The 18,503-nt window shown below is 38.2% G+C and overlaps 1 protein-coding gene across 2 annotated transcripts in view; it reads right to left on the bottom strand.

Annotated features, from left to right (window-relative positions):
- LIPC (lipase C, hepatic type) overlaps positions 1-18,503 on the bottom strand; it is a 63,676-nt gene continuing 45,173 nt past the window's right edge. The window contains exons 3-10 of one of the 2 annotated variants that reach the window (XM_074880173.1): positions 16,742-16,929; positions 14,937-15,116; positions 12,412-12,529; positions 10,267-10,500; positions 8,628-8,870; positions 4,878-4,998; positions 3,965-4,183; positions 1-1,194 (exon numbers count right to left, since the gene is read on the bottom strand). In XM_074880173.1, coding sequence (XP_074736274.1) covers positions 1,089-1,194; positions 3,965-4,183; positions 4,878-4,998; positions 8,628-8,870; positions 10,267-10,500; positions 12,412-12,529; positions 14,937-15,116; positions 16,742-16,929 — 1,409 coding nt within the window. In that variant the 3' untranslated portion in view covers positions 1-1,088. The remainder of the gene's footprint in view (positions 1,195-3,964; positions 4,184-4,877; positions 4,999-8,627; positions 8,871-10,266; positions 10,501-12,411; positions 12,530-14,936; positions 15,117-16,741; positions 16,930-18,503) is intronic. The other variant, XM_074880174.1, reaches the window with a different exon arrangement.

The raw sequence follows: 18,503 nt of genomic DNA, 5'->3' as shown, positions 1-18,503 counted from the left end.
TTGAAGAAACATAATTTTTAATTAATCTTGTGTTTAGCATTACAAAGTGACAAATTAAATACTCTGACATAGATACTGATTTCTATTTCACTACGCACTAACCATAAAACAAAATAACCCGAGACTATTTTTCATTATGTAGTTTATGTTCTGACATAAGAAACAAGGGAATTGTATATGTTTGAATTTATGAAGTTTGTTTATATGCACTGAAGATATTTGAGGGTTTGACCATTTTCATTTATTCATGCAGTTTCAAATCATGCTAAAATCTGCTATAGAGTAATTTAAATCTCAGGCCTTACCTGAACAGGTAAATATGGTTTTAATGCAAAAGTTAACTGAACTCAGATGTGCTAGAATTGCATGTAGTGTACATCATTACAATAATTAAATTACTAGTAATTTAAATTGGTACTTTAATTAAAATAAACAGGAAAGCATCTTTCAGTAAGACAGAGTTTAGTATAGCAATTGTAGGTGGTGCAGTTTTTTGCCTTGTCATATGGTTGTGACAGCTCAAGCATTCTGTATGTTGAGATGCATTTTAGTTTTTCAATGTTATAAAGTAAAAAATTCAAACTCTGTTAACCATGTTATCTATTTGGCGATATTTTCTTCTATGAATTTTTTAACGCCCCCTTCATTAGGAAATAGTTTAGGAAAGTTTTAATTGATAGTAGTTGCTACTAATGTTTCAAAGTATTTAATGGAAAATGAGACTCCTCCTGTCACTTAAATCTAACAAAATGAAAATTTTCAAAGGCTTATGGCAATGATTCTTTCAAATAATAATCTTTATTTCTAGTGAGCAGGTGTTTTTTAAAACTTTAAACAATTAAAAAAATGACAGTTGCTGTTGATGGAATTGCTCGTTGATCAGAGAGTAGACTTGTGGATGAACAAAACACGTATTTCAGCGTACCAAGGCATCACAAAATCTAAATTTTTAAAATTTATTTTCTTCACTGCCTGTGAAACTATCGGGTTATTTAAATTTAATGTAGCTGTGTATTTTTAAAAACATTTTACAAGATGTATAGTATTTTGAATATATTTTGGTGAGTGGTTGTTTTTTGTGTTCTTGCTCATTTTCTGTTTTGTCTCCGAAAGCGATCTTCACACCTCACAAATGTTTTCTCTTGGGCTGGATGAAGGTGAACATTGTCAATGCTTTGAGAACAAAATGTCATTCTACAAAGAAAACACAACATGTAAGCATGATGTTACTTTTTACAGCCACTATCTGTGTAAAAGCATGGTTTCTAGAGACACTGAATCTGATTTTCTTAATTCTCTTACAGGAAGGTATCTGATTTTTTTTTTAATAGGCTTGTGAAGAAAGAGATCTCTCTGACTGCCAGGTAGTGGGTACAGAGTAAAAGCAGGCAAGTCCCACGTATGGAGTGCATTATGCCTCCACCTCTTTCTGGTACCATACACAGCGTGCTGTTCTCCAGAGCATACCTGCACAGTGGTTTGGTCTTTGTATTCTCAGCGGCCATTGTCACTGTTTCAACTCTTTCTATTACTACCAGGATTGCACTATTTAGCCTGCTAGTACTTACTTGGACTACTAGTATTTAGTTGTGAGGTTATTAAAAATCAGCTAAGTAGGATGCCAACAACATCAGCAACTACATACGCTACAGAAATGTTTTCTGTATTTGGAACTCAAATATGTTGGAATCTGGTATTTTATTGCTCGCAGTAGTCTGTTTATTTATAGACTTTTTAAGTCTATGCTGTTATGTTGTGTCTGTCGTTAGATAACTAACAAAAGAAAATTTATCATGTAGATGAATATCACAGACATAGTGAGGTAAAGGTACATGGAGATATAATATTGTCAACAGTTTGTTCAAATGCTCGAGAAAGCACATACTGTGTTTATTATCTCTTTTAATACTGAATTTCAAAAATTCCTAATTCTTTGATCCATGATGTTTAGTCTTTCCAAGAAGACCAAAATCTACACACTCTTTGAAGAAAATACTTTTCCTCGAGTGTCCTTTGTTTTTCTTTTTAGAATCACCTAGTAATCTTTCATTCTCCCCTCAAGCGTTAATACAGTATTTTAACAGTAACATATCATTTCCCTTCCTATGACAAGCCCTGACTGCACAGAACAAACCCAGCATGTAATCAGTATCCGTTAAAACCTTGACACAAACTCCTAATTCTTATGCAGCAAAAAAAACTTCTAAGGAGCATTAGGTACCTGAAGATGCCAGCATCATTTTCCGTTAGTATAAATACCCACCTCAGTTACCCATTTCCTAGGATTTCTTTAGTCCATCAGTTGTAATTGTCTTGTGCTAGGTTATTGACACAGTTGTACTGGACAGGAGCTTTCTGGTTAGAAAAATGAGTATACCTGACATAATCCTTTCACAGGCTTCATACTTTTTTCTCAAGGTACAGAAATCTGCATTTCAACAGAGTTCTCTAACTTGTAGTGTATACTATGCTTTAATTTGCTTTGGCAGCGAAGTCAGTACTGATTTGGGATTGTTGCTTTTAAAGCAGCAGGAGATGTACAAAATTATTTTTTTTTAATGTCAGGAGCATGTGCCAAGTGCTGGGTTAGGAGAAGAAAATACCTACAAAATACATTTTCATGGGGACGAAACCCAAGAAAATATGGTCCTTCCTCTACCTCCCAGCACACTGAGATTGTCTTACAGAAATGTCTCTTTAAGTTGCCTAATTTGTCTTTTGTGTCAGTATCAAGGAGATGCAGTTCTGCCAGTAAGTATTGTTCCATAGAAAGTTTGCAGTAGTTGTAACTGGTGCTGTAAGAAAGAGACTGTAGCAAAGAAAAATCACCTTCTAAGACTGAGCCACAATTACAAGGTACAACATGCTTTTCTCATTAACCTTAATTAAACTGCTCAGTTAAAATTTCTCAAAAGATTAAAGCGGTGGGAATCGTTGTAAGTTTTGTTACTTTGTCTTCTGGCTGAAATTTCTCTGTGTGAATAAGCAGTTTCAACAGTGTTATTAGCATTGCTGTATGTAGAGAACAAGGCCACTCAGACTTTTTCTGAGTGATCCAGTTTCAAAGCAAGCAGCAGGGGAAAAAGAAAAAAGAATACCCACCCCCCAAAAAACCCCCAAACAAACAAAAAACAACAAAAAAACCCCAAACACAGACTTCAGTTTGCATTCATATTTTTTTTCTCCAGAGAACTGCTCTCTGATGCTACTTCAGAGCTCAGCCGATAAAATTCACATCACTGAATTCATGCTACAGGAAAAAGGACAACGAGAATACAAAAATTACTGTCCAGTACCAGTGAAAGTGTAGTATGTAGAAGTACAGGTAGTCTTTTTGTTTTCCAGGATTGCTAATATTTTGTTTGCTCACTACAGAAATGTCAAAGTGTCTGTAGTTGAAACTTTGCTTCCACAGTTTATCACTCCAGGAATCTCTTTATACAGCTTGCACAGTGTAGTAATTCATTATCAGCTATCAAACACTGGACTGGCTCTTAAATGAATGAGACAAAAATAAGGGAATTTTTATGATAAAACTCTTAACTTCAATGAATAATCAGTTGACTGTGTAGTTCTGCATGTGATCCTTCTAATGAGTACTTTCAAGAATGGGGATTCTGAGTTTCTCTGTGAAGTAGATATTGGAAGTCAAATAATTGAGATTTGGCATATTTTTTGTAAGTATCAACAAAACTGTCACCCAAGGGTATTGTGCCTTAAACTCATATTAGTGGCAGTGGTGAGCCAGAACGTTTCCCGCTATTCATTTCTGACCTGAGAACAAAGAAATTCTTTAACTCACTTAAAAATCATGCAGCCTGATCTGAGCGGGAGGGGGGAAAGCTAGAAGTTGTACATGGATAAATTCATCATTAGTGTGAGTGCTGGGACCCAGATGTTTGTATTTGAACTAGGATAATCTGTGTCCCAAACATCAGAAAAATTGTGTTTTCATTACACTTACTTTTGCTGTGTTTCCCCTGCTTTCACTCTTATTGTCTTCACTATAAGTCCTGGTCGACGGGTGCCTTTTGTCCATGGTATTATGGTTTGAACTGTGTCCCAGATATTCTCCCAAACTGCAGTTCCTTCCCATTTGAATTTGATCATTATTAGCTCACCAATATCAGTGTCCAGGGTGATGAGAAAAGAGTAGGTTTTATTCCCATTAATGCCTTCAACTCTGTAGAAAACAAAACCAGAATAATGCTGTCTTAATTATAATGGATTAAAGTGAAAAATCTGAGTTTCTCTTCTCTTTAAAACCAAAGAAACAACTTTGTTTCCTCTTCCTTCTCCAGGAGGAATCATTACTGTCTCTAGGATACTCTTCCTCCAGGTGTATAAAGTGGCGAAATATGACAACATGCTAGAAAAGAAGCAGGAGAAGCTTGAACAGCTGGTGAAGCACTAGTGATTTCTGACAGCAAAAGAAAGCGTCTATAATAGCATCTACGTTACATCTTTTGTCTGCTAAAGCGAATGCTGACCCACACTGTTGCCATTTCTTTTGTTAATACAGATCATGTCTGTCATGAGAAATAACCAAAATTCTTTACCTTAATTACAGCTGCTTATTTGTGCTTTGATTAGACCTCCCTGTGTTAGCCATGGGATGTACTGAAGGTAAGTGAACACAATACTTAATGTTCAGGAAAACTTCCAAAATTACTGTTTGTTTTATAGAGATTTTTCACGCAAAAGCTGTATGAACATTGTAAAAGTTTATGATTTTTAGGGAGTATGGGTGAATAGAGGACAATTTCCAGTTTGTCTTCACTTAGCTGTACTAAACCATTTCACTCACAGCATGATTGGTATTACAAATTGGCACTTTATTCCTCACTTGTACAATGACACGTAATATCAGTACTCACAGTGTGATGGGCAGGTTTTTAGCATCCTCCTTAGTGCCTGTCAGAGAAATGGTAAAAGTTGGGTCTATCTGCTTGCCTTCTATTTCATTGATGAAGTGGATCTTGAACTGGTAATGATAGACTGTAGAAAGGAAGAATTTGCAAAGTGACAAAATTAATGGTCAAAGAACCAATAGATTTCTCAGGCAAAAGAATTTTGCCTTTCAGAGCAGAAAGTTGATTGATATTCTATCTTATTTTTTAAACAAATTTGCAGCAATTAAATCATCATTATTTTTTCTGATTGTTGCTGTGCTGTGTAATCCCTTAGGGTTTGGGGCCCTGTTGCTCTGTTTAAAAGGGTAGAGAAAAAAGGTAACCTGGGCTGAGTTCCCTTTGTAGGATAAAACATTCTTCCATGGGAAATATTTCAGTTTTTCTGAAGTTTAATTGTTAGAATTTCTGGCAAGCCCTCCATCTAATCACCAGACAAATCCTTATGACTGGGCATGGCTAGAGGTGTATGATACAGTTTGAAGACCTTATGCAACAGTCAGGCTTTTTCTCTGATCAGCTAGAAAATTACCCTGCAAAACAGATGACTCGCAAACTTTCCTTGACTGCATAATGATACACTGTGCTTAATGTGCATCCGTTAACAATATGACTTTGTTCAAGCACATTACTATAAGAAAGATGTCATTAATATTTTGAGATTTGGTGGGTTTCTAGAGGAACAGCGTTTAGGAAAGTCTTCCAACTGAATATGGTCAGAATGAAGAATGCCTAAGAAATCATCTGTGTACTGATTATGAGCAGTTTGACATTTAATAAGTTATGAAAAAAACCCCACTCAACATAGTTAGAGGCCATGTGCACACAGATATTGTCAGCTAGATTTGAATGTCCAAAACTCTTCTGTCTGATGATTTTACCAGCCACCTTCTTGACAAAACTGATGGATTTGTGTTAATTAAGAAAATCCTAAGCAATTTCTATTAATGAAGACCACAGAGTATTTGGAAGAATTAGGGGTGTTGTATTTATCCTTGTAATCTGGTCAAGTTACACATGGGAAACTGTTCTGGTAATCATTATTGCATGTTAGTTTTTGAGTAGAAAGATGCTCTTTCCTCATTTCTTCTCCTCATGCACTTCAGGCTTCACTACATCTGAGAATGTCTCCACGGTACTGCTAGCACAGATAGATTTTTTTTTTTGGGGGGGGGGGCAGCTGTGGGAGTTCAGAATGGAAGATATTTGCTAGAAAAGCTGTATCTTTTAGTTGTAGTTTTATAGTTATTGTATATAAGTGAACAAAGTGTTTTCTTTTGAAAAGGTGCCACTCAGTAGAAAACAAAATGGCTGCTTCTTTGTTGCAAAGCAGCTGAGGACGAAGTTGGCAGAGACGCTTGTTTACAGATCGCATTTATTACTCTCCCGCCTTTCGCTGAGCTTTCTCTCCATGTAAAAACTGATTGTTCTAGTCTACGTTCTGATAAAGCCTAGACTTTTGCTGTGGTTATGATGCCCACTTTAAGGAAAAAGGTGAGGTGAGAATATTCATATAAAAACTCTGACTCAGTGTCCCATCACAGCTTTATTATAAAAGTTAACTTCTTTGTAACAACTGGTTTTTGTTTGAACTGGATTAATGTACGCTCCAGAATATAATGCCATTAACTTGAAAGATGAAATGTCAGATTTTGTGAAAGACGCAGAGGATTGTGAAGTGTAATGCTGAGTTTCTCAAATTTCTTCTGTTTAGGCTTCTCGCATGATCTGCAAACATTTTTTACGAGTGTTACAAAGATGACTTTGTATGCACCCTCCCACAGTTGCTGCCTTGTTTGGGAACTTTTGTGAAAGGAAACCATTGTCTGGGGCACTGATATCTGCATATGCATCAAAGACTTTTTTTGAAGCAAAACCAGTTTCAAGCTTAAAAATGCAACATGTTTTAAATTGAAATCAAGCCAATAAGAGACAGATATTTTACCACAAGCTGCAGCTATCTCTGTGTCCAAAGAAGAACACAACACAGGAATGGTGTTTCTGTGCCCAGGTGTGATGGTAGTGGCTGCTGTGTCCTCAGATCAATTTACTTTCCTGCTTCTGACAGTGATGTGACTGTACTGCAGCAAAATTACATCAGGAACTAGACAAGGGCTCTAGAATTTTTAAATCTACTTCAAGTAGCTTCCAGAGGCATTTTAAAAAGTATAAGAGATCCAGCAGATTCAGCTGCTCTGAGTACCAGTCAGGGCTAAGCAGACCCTTCTGGACTCATCACCGTGTACTTCGTAGCTGTGTTAGTGGAAGACTTCCAAAATTTTTTTAAAAGTACCTGAATTTTTGTATTATTTAAAAATCTGTGATATTGCAGTTGAGTCCTGGACACCGTGGGGAAATAAGATGTGTAATGCAAGCAGAATTTTTAAGCATTTCTCCTCAGGACTGGAAAGCTCTTGAGTTCGCATGGGGGGAGGCACCATCGACATTGCCAGGGCTTCCTCAACCCCGATGTCTCGGGTGGCGGACAAGCAGGCTGAGCCCCCCGACAACGGGGGCACCCCTTGCTGGCTATGCCAGGTAGAATGGGCCAGCCCGGCAGCGGGTGAGGAGCTGAGCAGCCCCCATGGCCGCGGGGCTGCTGTGGGGGAGCGCGGGGGCAGACGGGCCCGGCGCTGCCTCAGCGCTGAGGGGCCGGGCAGGGCCGTGCCGCTGAGGGGGCTGTGGGAAGGGCGGCAGCCGCTCCGCGAGGAGCTGGGCCAGGCCCCGCTGGCGGTGAGGGGCTGCGGTCCGAGCAGGGGCCCTGCCCGCGCTGCACCGCGCTGCCGCCCGCCACATGCCTCATGGGTGACTCCGGAAAGGAGGTAGGGAGGAGCAGCACCACGCACTGAAGGTCCCTGCACCAAAAGTCATTTGGGAGAGGCACGTCCCTGCCGTGCACCCACACAGTCCTGCTGGTTCTTGCTTTAAAACATACATGAACCTTCCCCCTGCAGGTGAGTGTCTGTTCAGCAGCAGCAGCACTTGCCTCATGGGCTCTCTGACAGACGAGTTGTAACCAGCCAACAGCCAGGCCTCGGCCATTTTGTAATGGGAGACTGGCAGAGCGGACCTGTTGCCCTGTCAGACTACTTCCGCTCTGTATGTCTGGTAATACATGCAAGAAACCACATTGATTGTCTTTCTGAGCTTAGAAAATTGTTACTTTGTGCTCGCCATAAAGTAATTTAATGGAGATAAAGCTAGAGTACCAGTCACGTCACTTTAGTTCTGCAGTCCTGCCCTGTAAAAGTCCATGCTGTTCTGTTGTCTATCCATTGTTTGAAAAGCAATAATTTATATGTCATCTTGTAGACTAATTGCAGATAAAATTTGGGCAAACTCGGAACAGGAGGTTTTACAGGCCTCCCAGAGCAATTATGCTGCTTTTTTGTCTTGGCTGCATGCCTGCATATGTTAAAACAAACTCACACAGGCCAGGTGTAGGAAAATCCTGTAGATCAGGAGCCTGAGCATCTCTGAGGCCTCAGATCTGCATTTAGCCTGTGGCCAGCATGCTTTTTCCCACAGAAATATTGAGAGTTGGGATCTTGATGAAAGGGCATTAGGACAGCCTGCTGGGATTCTCAGTTGTCTCAGCAAATTGATTATTCCTATAGATATTATGAGCTTTAATAAATGAGTAAACAGGATCACACAGCTTAGGCTCATTCTCACACTTTGTGATCAATCTGGAGACTAAGAAGTATTCCCACAAACCTTTGAAAGGCATATGTGCTCTTGTTTTCAGAAAGAGTTGTCTGCTTTTGGGGAGCCTTTCTTCCCTGACGTTGTAGCCCAGTGTGTTGCACCGGTTCTTTCTACAGCTGAGGCACATTCCTTTGTTGAAAGTGTTGATGTCGTTGCACCAGTATGCTGTGCTTTGCTTATCGTTGTGAAGCAGAGAGTCGATGAACAAATGAACTGATCTCTCATGAGCACATTTCACAGTTTGAGTGATACCTGAAAAAATGCAAACAACAAGATTTTGCATGTCCTTGTTCCTCTTTACCATTTCAACTGCAGAGGAGTACAGTACCCAAATATAAAGATATGTTACTGTTTTCCCCCCACCCCATTTATTAGTAAAACGTCATGATTTTGCCTCAGAAATCATAATTGTAGCAACCTGACTTTAGGATCATCCAAAAATATTTTGGCTGAACCCACATGATAATAAATTTGAATAATTTGCTGCTTAAACTTCTCTAGCCTGACTGTTTAGGACTGTAATTATGAACCTTGATTTCATTGTCCTGGGTGTTTTGGTCAGTATGAAATACAGTATGAAGCTAGATGCAGTCTTTCAGATCATGACACATTAAAGACAGCAGCCTCATTCTGAATGGTTGAACACTGTTGTCTTTTGGATGCTTACGTGGTAATATCAGATTTTGTTCTTATCAGGGTGACAAACTCATGTTGAACTGAAAATTGCTTGCAGCTATTATTGGGGGGAAAGGATCCAAAAATGTATTAAATACAATAAATTATTAAATGCATTGATCTGCTTTTACAAGAAGTAAGTATCTTTTTCCTCCTTAAGTGTCATCAAATTATGAAAGTTATTTTCTTCTGTGTAATCAGGATATATTATGATGGACTGTTTTTGTATGTCTTCACTGATAAGCTTTTTAGCTGATGCTTGGTTTCACATTTGTCATGAATTATCTGCTAACAAGTCAGGCCTACTTTTAGATAGTGTGATGATAGTTGAGAAATATTTTTGCAATGCAGTGTGCTGGGTGAACAGTACTCTTGGGGTTTCTCAGTGAACAGTTCTAGTGTTACTGTGCATCGGTACTTACCTTTTTTCAGTATGTTGCATCAGTTTCTCTATACGTTTATGTTTAGGTACATTGGAAATAAACCTCTATGTATAAAACCTAGCCTGGAACGCAGGCAGTCAGCTCCTAGAGAGGGCATCATCTGTGCAGCTGAAGGATGGCGAGTTGAAAAAAGGTGAACTAAGGAGGTGAGTAGTACAACCCTGTGTTTTGTTTGATTTGAAATAATTAATTGCACACTAGATGAATCTGGCTTAATTAGAATAAGTTTTCTCATTTCCTCTACCACTAAAACAAATACCTTTGAAATTATTCAGAAGTGCTTGTCAGCAGGACGCTCATGGCCTCATTTTCAGATGTGCGAGGCAGTCAGATTCCTTACTGGAGTCAGTAAGAACAGTCTGAGCTCAACACATGTGAAAAATCACATAACCAGTTTCTGGAAAAGAAATTTCCTTACATATAATGGGAGATAATACTCCCATTAGGTTACTGTTTAAGACCATAGAGATATGTGAAGTTTCCCAGAGATGCTGCAATGATGCTTCCTGTTTTGTGCTGTTGGTTCTTACCGGTGATTCCGTATTGCGCAATGTGGTTATACACGTGCATGATGTGACAGCCAGGCTGAAAGGTGCCTCCGTTGGGATAAAAGTCAAAATGAGCCACAGGCTGCTTGATGCCAACACTAAGACCCATGTGCTGTTTAGTGAATGTATGAATTGCATCTACAAAGTTTGCATCATCTGGAGATAAACGGTCTGTTGGCGACATTCCTTCAAACAAGGGACCGGCAGGGTCAAGGCCTGCAATGAATGCAAATAATCCAGTTGTGATATAGTGCAGATGGGCTGTTCTTTTACTGTTATGAGAAAAGTTTGTGATAAATATTTAAAAACAGACAGCACTGGTCATTTACAAGGTCTTTCACTGATAGAAGCAATGCTAGGAACACTTGTCCTGCAAAGGGTACGTGGTTACACCAAAAGGTAAACACAGACATTGTAATAAACAGTAACTGCTGCATGCGCAAGGACACAGGCCCAGAGATAGATGTGTTTGTTATGGACAAACCATGCTCACTACTGCTTTGTCACTTGAGGGATGTTTACTTAATTTTGTTCTTTCATACTCTAGAGGTCATGCGTTTCAGAGGCCCTTTTGAAGACAACAGTCCCACAACAAGGTTGACTTTTAGCCCACATTTGGGACCTGAAACTTTATAAAGCTTCACTTGTTGCTTAAGAGAGCTGTATGTCTATTAGAAGTTTCATAATAATTTTTCAACCTTAAAGGTCTTCAAGGCAAATTATTACAGTATTCAGGAAAATAATACTCCACTTAGGGACTCTTGCTGATTTATAGTTTGCTAGATATTTTTGTATGGTATTCTTTTTGGTTGGGAACTGATTTATGGAAAAGGACTACCTGTGTAGTTTAAAACTGCCTTTAGTTTTGAGGACAAGCTTCTAAATTTGCGATTCTTCAGTTGGTTTTATGGACTAACATAGATGCATAGATGTAACTGGACAACCAACTAACACAGGCTACAAGGAGGGATCTCACCCCGAAGGCATACATTTCCTTTTATTTTTAATAGCTTTTGTCACTATGAATTTTTGTAGCTTATTGTTACAAGTCTGGAAATTTTTGCTGAAGAATGCATATAGCTGTTACAATAAATAATGTGTTTTAATGTTTTTTACTTATTCATTATTGAGGTTTGATGTACTAATATGGTTTGAACAGGCAGTGCTGATGAACTAAAGTCCTTCAGTGTATACAGGTGTAATATGACAGCACATTGTGTAAAATCAGCTTCTTGGCATGCAGGCACTGTCACAAGAGCTGATCGTATAAGGAACTATGGTATGTGGCAATGAATCCAAGATCAGAATTGGGACTTCAAATTACAGTCATACATATTTGCCTCACTCCCAAATCAGATTAAAGCGAAACGTAGCTGATATGGGCCTCATGTAAAATGCACTTCTGTTTATATAGAATCAATACAGTGTATCAATAACCTTATAAATGTATCTTCATTAAACTCACAATTAGTACAGTTACAAAACACTACAGAAGGTTCAAAATGCCACTAGTCAAAACAATCAAGTGTTATGGTTAACCTTGTTTACTTTAAGCATCTATTAGGAATACTCTAATGATATGCTTCTTGTAAAATGTAATCCAGGACTATCATTTTTGCCACAGGAAAACTGACTTCACTGTGTGAGTGATGAACCACAATTGAAAGCTCAAGCACAGTTAGACAATTTCCTCAATGTAATTTTCTTTTTAAAATGAGTTGCTAGCAATGCACAGTGTATTTGAATGGCTTTGGGTCAAGATAGTGACCAAAGATCCAAGGTTAGTGGTTAACATTTAGTTTAAGGTGCTACTGGGAATGGATGCAAGATAAATTCAAGCAACTTGCAACTTGAATCTTTGGTTTATGATTTGTAGTCCCATGTTTGTATGTCATAATTTGTACTGAGGTAGGAAAGATCAAAGCTAGAAGTACTATGATACTTCTTCTTGAAAAGTGTTTTCATTAAATTTTCTAAATCTGTTTTCTAAACCAATGGGATGAAACTTCTAAACTGTGGCAAACTTTGCTATTCAACAGCTAAATAGTAACATGACATTGGTATGTCAAACATCTATGTAATTTAAATTAGTTGACCGTTACATTTCTTAAAGTTATAAGTCTTTACCTGTAATTCTTCCGATCTTGTTCGTACCGCTGATGTAACTTCCAGCAAATCCTGAAACATGAGCTCCTAGGCTGTACCCAATTAGATGAGCATTGCTTCTGGAAAATTGAATGGATTCCTGGAAGATAGTGGCAGCTTGATTTAGATGCAGAAAATTTGAAAACTATACAGTGAAATACTACAAGCTAGGAATGCCATGAATTATAACACAATAAATGTGTATGTTGATGATGGAGGTCAAATGAGGTGCATGAATCATGCACTAAATTTCTTTGCTGGCTGAATGTTATTCCTTGCCCCCTTTTTATTCCTTGCACTGCTACTTATGCACTATGCTCAGAAAAACCATCAACATGGATAGTAGGATTTTTGGTGCTGTTTGTTGCAAGTGATGCAAATGTGCATTGCCTTTTGTCTGCAGCATTTGACATTCCTATGACTATAAAATGGATATCTGTCCTTTGACTTCAGTGTAAAACAATCCTCTATAGAAAGTGCCTTGCTTTTTTTGCCTGAGATACTAGCACAAGCCAAATTTAGAAGCCAAAGTATCAAATCATTGATCAGACATGTTAAGTGATATGGCAATGACATTGCTTGGACTGATTTGCACAAAATTGAGTATCTGATCTGAAACAAACCTACTGAATCAGAATTGGCCTCAGGCCTGCCTTTCTGCCTAATCAATACTATCTAGACCTTAAGCATTTCACCTGAGCTGCAAGGCTCGAAGTTTTTCTGACTTGTAAGGAAAAATGTGGCATATTTTTCTTGCAGGAAAGACAAACCTCTGTTTTAATTTCATTGTGGATATTGCCTGTCCTGATGGAGTGGCTTTGCAGTCTCAATACCTGTCTCTTGTAAAGATGAGCTGAAACTTGGCGACTTCTATTGAGAAAAGCAGCTCTTACAATCACAAGATCTGACCAGTTTTCTTGGCAGGTGTTATTAAAATGAATGTTACTGAGATTGCTACTGATCATGCCCTATTAACTCTTGGACTAAGAGTGCTAAGATGTACTTTATTCTTCGTTAAAATGTTGCACAGCACTGCAGTTTTTGTTACGTTCATTGAGGATATTTCAAATATGTGCCTGCCTGTAAGCAGACAGAAGCACAGCGGAAAGATAGTTATGACAGTGGGAATGCAGGGTTTTTTAACTGCTAAACTCAGGATGGGCCCTTCTCAACAGAAGGAAGGTTTACTGCTTGAACATGCTCAACTGAATGCTGTGAAAATTTATGGTATGTTTAAATCCTGGAACATATCATGGTATGAGAGAAGCTACCTACAGTGCTGGAGCAAGGAGTCATTTATTCAAGCCTTGATTTGTTTGCTGGCACTGGAGAAATCACAGACTGTCTTTATTGTTGACAGTGTGGTGTGTCCTCCTGGGAACTGAACAAAGTCCACCATTTGATTCATTCAATAATTAAACAGCTTCAGAATAATGACTTTAGGCTCCAGCAGCTTAAATTTGTCCAAGTGCGAAGGTTTGTTGTAACATCACAACAAAAAATAGTGACTCTGTCTCTTCTACCTTTTCTTTTCTGCCTGTTGTCCCTAACTGGGCATGGTATCTCATGACTTCTTCTAGCCCTGCCATTCCTGCTGACAGCACCTTAGCCCTTCAAGGGTATTTGCTACAAACCTCCTAGCTTTGCAGTGTATTTCCCTTCCACCTTAGGCCTCACCATATTTAAGTTAATGTATTCAGAAATTCATTGTGAAGTACAGAAGTGTAATCTCATTTCAAATTAGGTAGCTTAAATTAGTACTAGAGATAGATGAAATAAAAGTTGTTTAGGGTGCCTGGTTAGTACAAGTGATTCTCATTGTAGTGTTTGCTTTCCACCTTTTCTTAAATGGTGCTGGAGACCAGTGATCCCTTGCAGACTTGTCTGCAGCCTTTTTCATCCAGCCATGGCCACTGCCCCCCATACAGCAGGAGTTCTGATAAGTAGTCACTACACTACTGTGCCTCTGTACTCACTGTTACCTCCATCTCATCTGCTTTGTGAGACATGTCTGTCCTCTTAAAAGGTCTTGCTTTACATTCTGAATCTCTAAGCTATTATTTTAGAATAATCTTTGGGGACCTGAGGCAAATATCAGATACTATGTCATGCTTGAATTCTGCAGTAAAACCAGAAATTAAGCACAGATAACAGAAACCCATTTTACTGAACTAACCACTTGCAAATGAAAATGTGTGCCTGCTTTCAAAGTGATCTGCACACATGCTAATTGAAAAGCTAAAGTAGCATGAAATTATCTCTCCTCTAAAGATATATCAAAATATTTTAATAAACAAGACCACTTGCTTTTTTCTCTTGCGTGATGAAAGGTTTATGAAGGCGTATGAAAGTTTATGGAAGAAAAATTTGCAATGTATTAGAGAAACATATAAGTGATTGAAATGAACAGCATTAACCAGCATAGTATTTCAGAAAGGTGGTAGAAGTATGAGAACAGGTAAATAGGTCTTTTCCAGAGAAACATGTGTCGACCTGGGGGCTCTTACCTCCAGCCATTCCAGGAAGTCTGCTATCTCCTGTCCTATGTGGCGTGTATTCTGTACAGCAATAGGATAGTGCTGGTGAGCAAATGTAAGCCAGTCTGCAATGATCACATTAATTTGTTTATGCTGAGACTTCAGAGCTGCTGCCATTTTCCAAATCCAACCTTCTAACATTCCATCCACCTGTTTTATACAAAACAAAACAAAAACCAAAACCAAACAAAACATTCTTATGGGAAAGCAGACTCTGACAAATATTTCTTGTGAAAAGCTCATGGAAACAAAAAATGTAGTATAAACAAGAAAGGCTTAATGCTGACAACTAGATTCTAGGGGCTTCGTCATGCTTCAGTGCTGAGAATCTTTGGGTTTTGGTGGACAAAGAATTAAGAATCAATATAAGAACTGCATAACAATTTATGTCTTGTAATACGAACTCTTATCAGTGAAATGATGTCCCTCAATATTTTCACTCATCCTGAGATAATTGGTATTACTGAGATAATTGGTATTACTGATTAAAAAGAATGACAGAAATTCCCAGAAAACTTATGATTTGATTCAAGAGCAGCTGTCCCTGTAAATTTAAGCTAAAAGGGTTAGAGATGGAGGGAAGCTGGAGGATTGCAGACCAATGGGCATCTACCTTCTTCAGCCTTCCATTTTTTGAGATCTGATTTTTTGAGTCATTCTTTTTTTAAAATCAGAATTTCCTTACTAGCATCAAAGACTGTTTTTGATTTGATGGACCCGAATTATGATTTAATCTATCAGATTTAACTGTTGTTCTAGTTGCACGTATTTCCTCAACTGGTAGAACATCCTTATATCTTCTGGTGTTTTAAGAGAATTTGGGAGTCTCAGTTCTGAGTTTCCATACATATCGCTCTAAGAGCCCAACACCTCTGCAGATTAAGTTAATATGAATGATAAACTTCAGTGACAGCAGCCTCAGGTCCATGGTTTGTCTTTAAGGAGAGTGTAGGTTTTGAACAAATGGGAGGCTTGGCTAAAGAAATCTAGGGCAATATTTCATCCAAAGTCAGCTCTGCTGTTATTTGCTAAGAGAGTTATCTGCATCAAGGGTGTTGCTCAAAGTTTCTCTACATATTTGAAGATGTACAAGAAAGATCCCTTTTGCCACCTTATGTGATGGCGTTGGTTCTATGGGAATCAAGGATCTGTTAAAATGACATTATTTATTGTCCTGCCTTTTCTTTTGTTTGTTTTTCAACTGAGAAGCTGATCAAAAGTCACTCTTAGTACTGCAATGCTTTTGAGAAAGGCTTTCATGGTGGATTTTTTTTTTTACAGTTTAACTGAAAGAGTGCAGTGATAATTCATTGACGTTGGAGGCTTCATTTCCCGCTGAAGGGACTTATAGAGAAGTTCTCTTTAAAGATGTATCTGTGAGAAAGATGTGGGGAGATTGTGCGCACTTCTTTTCAATAAGTCTGTAAATATCTGGCAGTGAACATATCAGAGAAATAAAACTGGTATTCAGTCCTCTGGAGGCATAGCACATTAATTCAGCTACTTGTTCGAACTCTGCTGGCTTTAAACCAGGGCCGAATCTAATCCTTGGCATGGGACTCCCATATGAAAAATTGCTTGTAGACTGTTCCTTCAGGATCTCAGTGGGGAATATCCACTTTGTATTATTTCTAGCCATGATTGCTACCAGGGAAATCCACCATCTTTCTAATCACAACCTTTCTTCTGAAGTTACTTTTGGCACTAGCATAATGAGAAGGAAAGTATATCAAATCAGATGTAGTTTAAATTAAAAATAAAATGTGAGTTCATACCGACCAGCCATGGACTATCATCACCAGAGGAAGAGAGGCATTGAAACTGCATTTGTCAAGAGTCTCCAACTGATTAAAAAAAATCTGACAGCCTTCTTCAGTTGTATCTCTATAGAGTCGAAATTTGGTTTCTAAGTTTTGCTGATCTTTCTTTGTTCTAGTGTGCTGACTCTGTGATCCCAGTGCCTCTGAAATGAAATTCATAACAACGGTCATAATAGGATGGAATCTAAAAGCTGAAGAAGTTACTAGTGAAACACAGTTTGTAAAACAGAGTGAATTAGTAAGATTGAAACTCTAATTGCTGCCTAGTCCAGGTGGGCCCTAAGCTGTACATTTTGTGTCAAAAAAAGTGATCTTTTTGAGAGTTTGCCTCTGAGTCCATCTATTTGAGCAATAACAATTACATGGGAAATACTGACCCTTCTACTTGAGGCCCTTATAGAATGCATAAGTATTCTAAAAGCACAGTAGAGGTGTTGTGACTTTACAGTGTTAGTGCATGCACAAGCGAGCACATTCATAGGCTATTAACTCTGCAGGGCATATTTTACTAATGTGCATTTGCTAGTAATTGCTGAGCAAGCATTATTACACTAAAAAACCCATTTTATTCAGGGTTATAACTCTGCTTAGAGACTTAGGTGACTGCTTAAAACCATTAGACCACATCGTAAATGATTCTTTTTCTCTAAAAAGGCAAGATGAAATGTTCTTGTTTAAGTTGTAATATTTTTGGTGGTTTCATTTTTAGATAAAATAACTTGGTACGTATAGGACAGCATTTTCAAAAATGTCTATTAATTACCTGGGATGGTATCTGTATTTAAGCAAGCGTGGGCAGGGTGAACTGTGGTCTTATCAACATTATGAGCTTAGAAGGAAAAGCATGAATATAGAGAAATTGCTGAAAAATGGAGTAAAATAAAGCAGAAGCTTACGAAAAGTACATTGTGACATGCAAGCCCGGTGTTTTTTTCTAATAAGACTTCAGACTGTTTATTTTATTTATCTGAAAATAATCCATATCATGAATTATTACTTAAGCTAGAAGAAATGGAGATCAGTAGAAGAAAAGTTGGGGTGTGATGCACTAGGCAAATGAGAGGTTACAGTTCTTTGTGCTGGAAAGGAAACTTTTAGAATAGAGAGAGTTTACTAATGGAGTTTCTTGGGGGTTGTTTTTTGGCTGATCTTGTTTTAATATTTTCTTTAAAGCAGCAGGCAGGAAAGGTACAAGACTGACAAAGTTTGGGAGGCATTTGCTAATACTGAGGAGACCAAAATGTTAAACGCTAAGGGCTAAATGACCTTGAAAATACAGCAACAGAAATAGATAGAAATCTCATGCTATGAAGTGCAAGGTCATGTAGTTGATAGGAATTTCTCTGTAAATGGGGCTCATAAATTGGAAGTGACGCAAGGGTAAAAAGACTTGACTGTAGTAATCAATAACAAAACTGACTATGAGTCACTACTGTGATTTGGCTGTGAGAAAGGAAAATGTAATTCCAAGATGCATCAAGGAAGATGTTTTCGGTAGAGAGAGAGTATGTTAAAGCCAGTAAGTTTAGGCACTTATTAACCACACACAGAACAGGGTGCGTAGCTCTTGTTACCAAGTCGTGATACCAATTCAAACTGCAAGCGCTGCTCAGCAGCACTGCTACAACTGTCAGGGAGGAGGCCTCTGTTTTAATCAGACCTAAACAAATAATGAAGTATTCTCAGAGGTGAAAATGAAGTACTTTATTTACTGAAA

Source organism: Strix uralensis, chromosome 11 (genome assembly GCF_047716275.1).
Source record: "Strix uralensis isolate ZFMK-TIS-50842 chromosome 11, bStrUra1, whole genome shotgun sequence".
NCBI lineage: Eukaryota > Metazoa > Chordata > Aves > Strigiformes > Strigidae > Strix > Strix uralensis.
The sequence above is the reverse complement of the archived record's forward strand: the minus strand, read 5'-3'. Positions and strand labels throughout refer to the sequence as shown.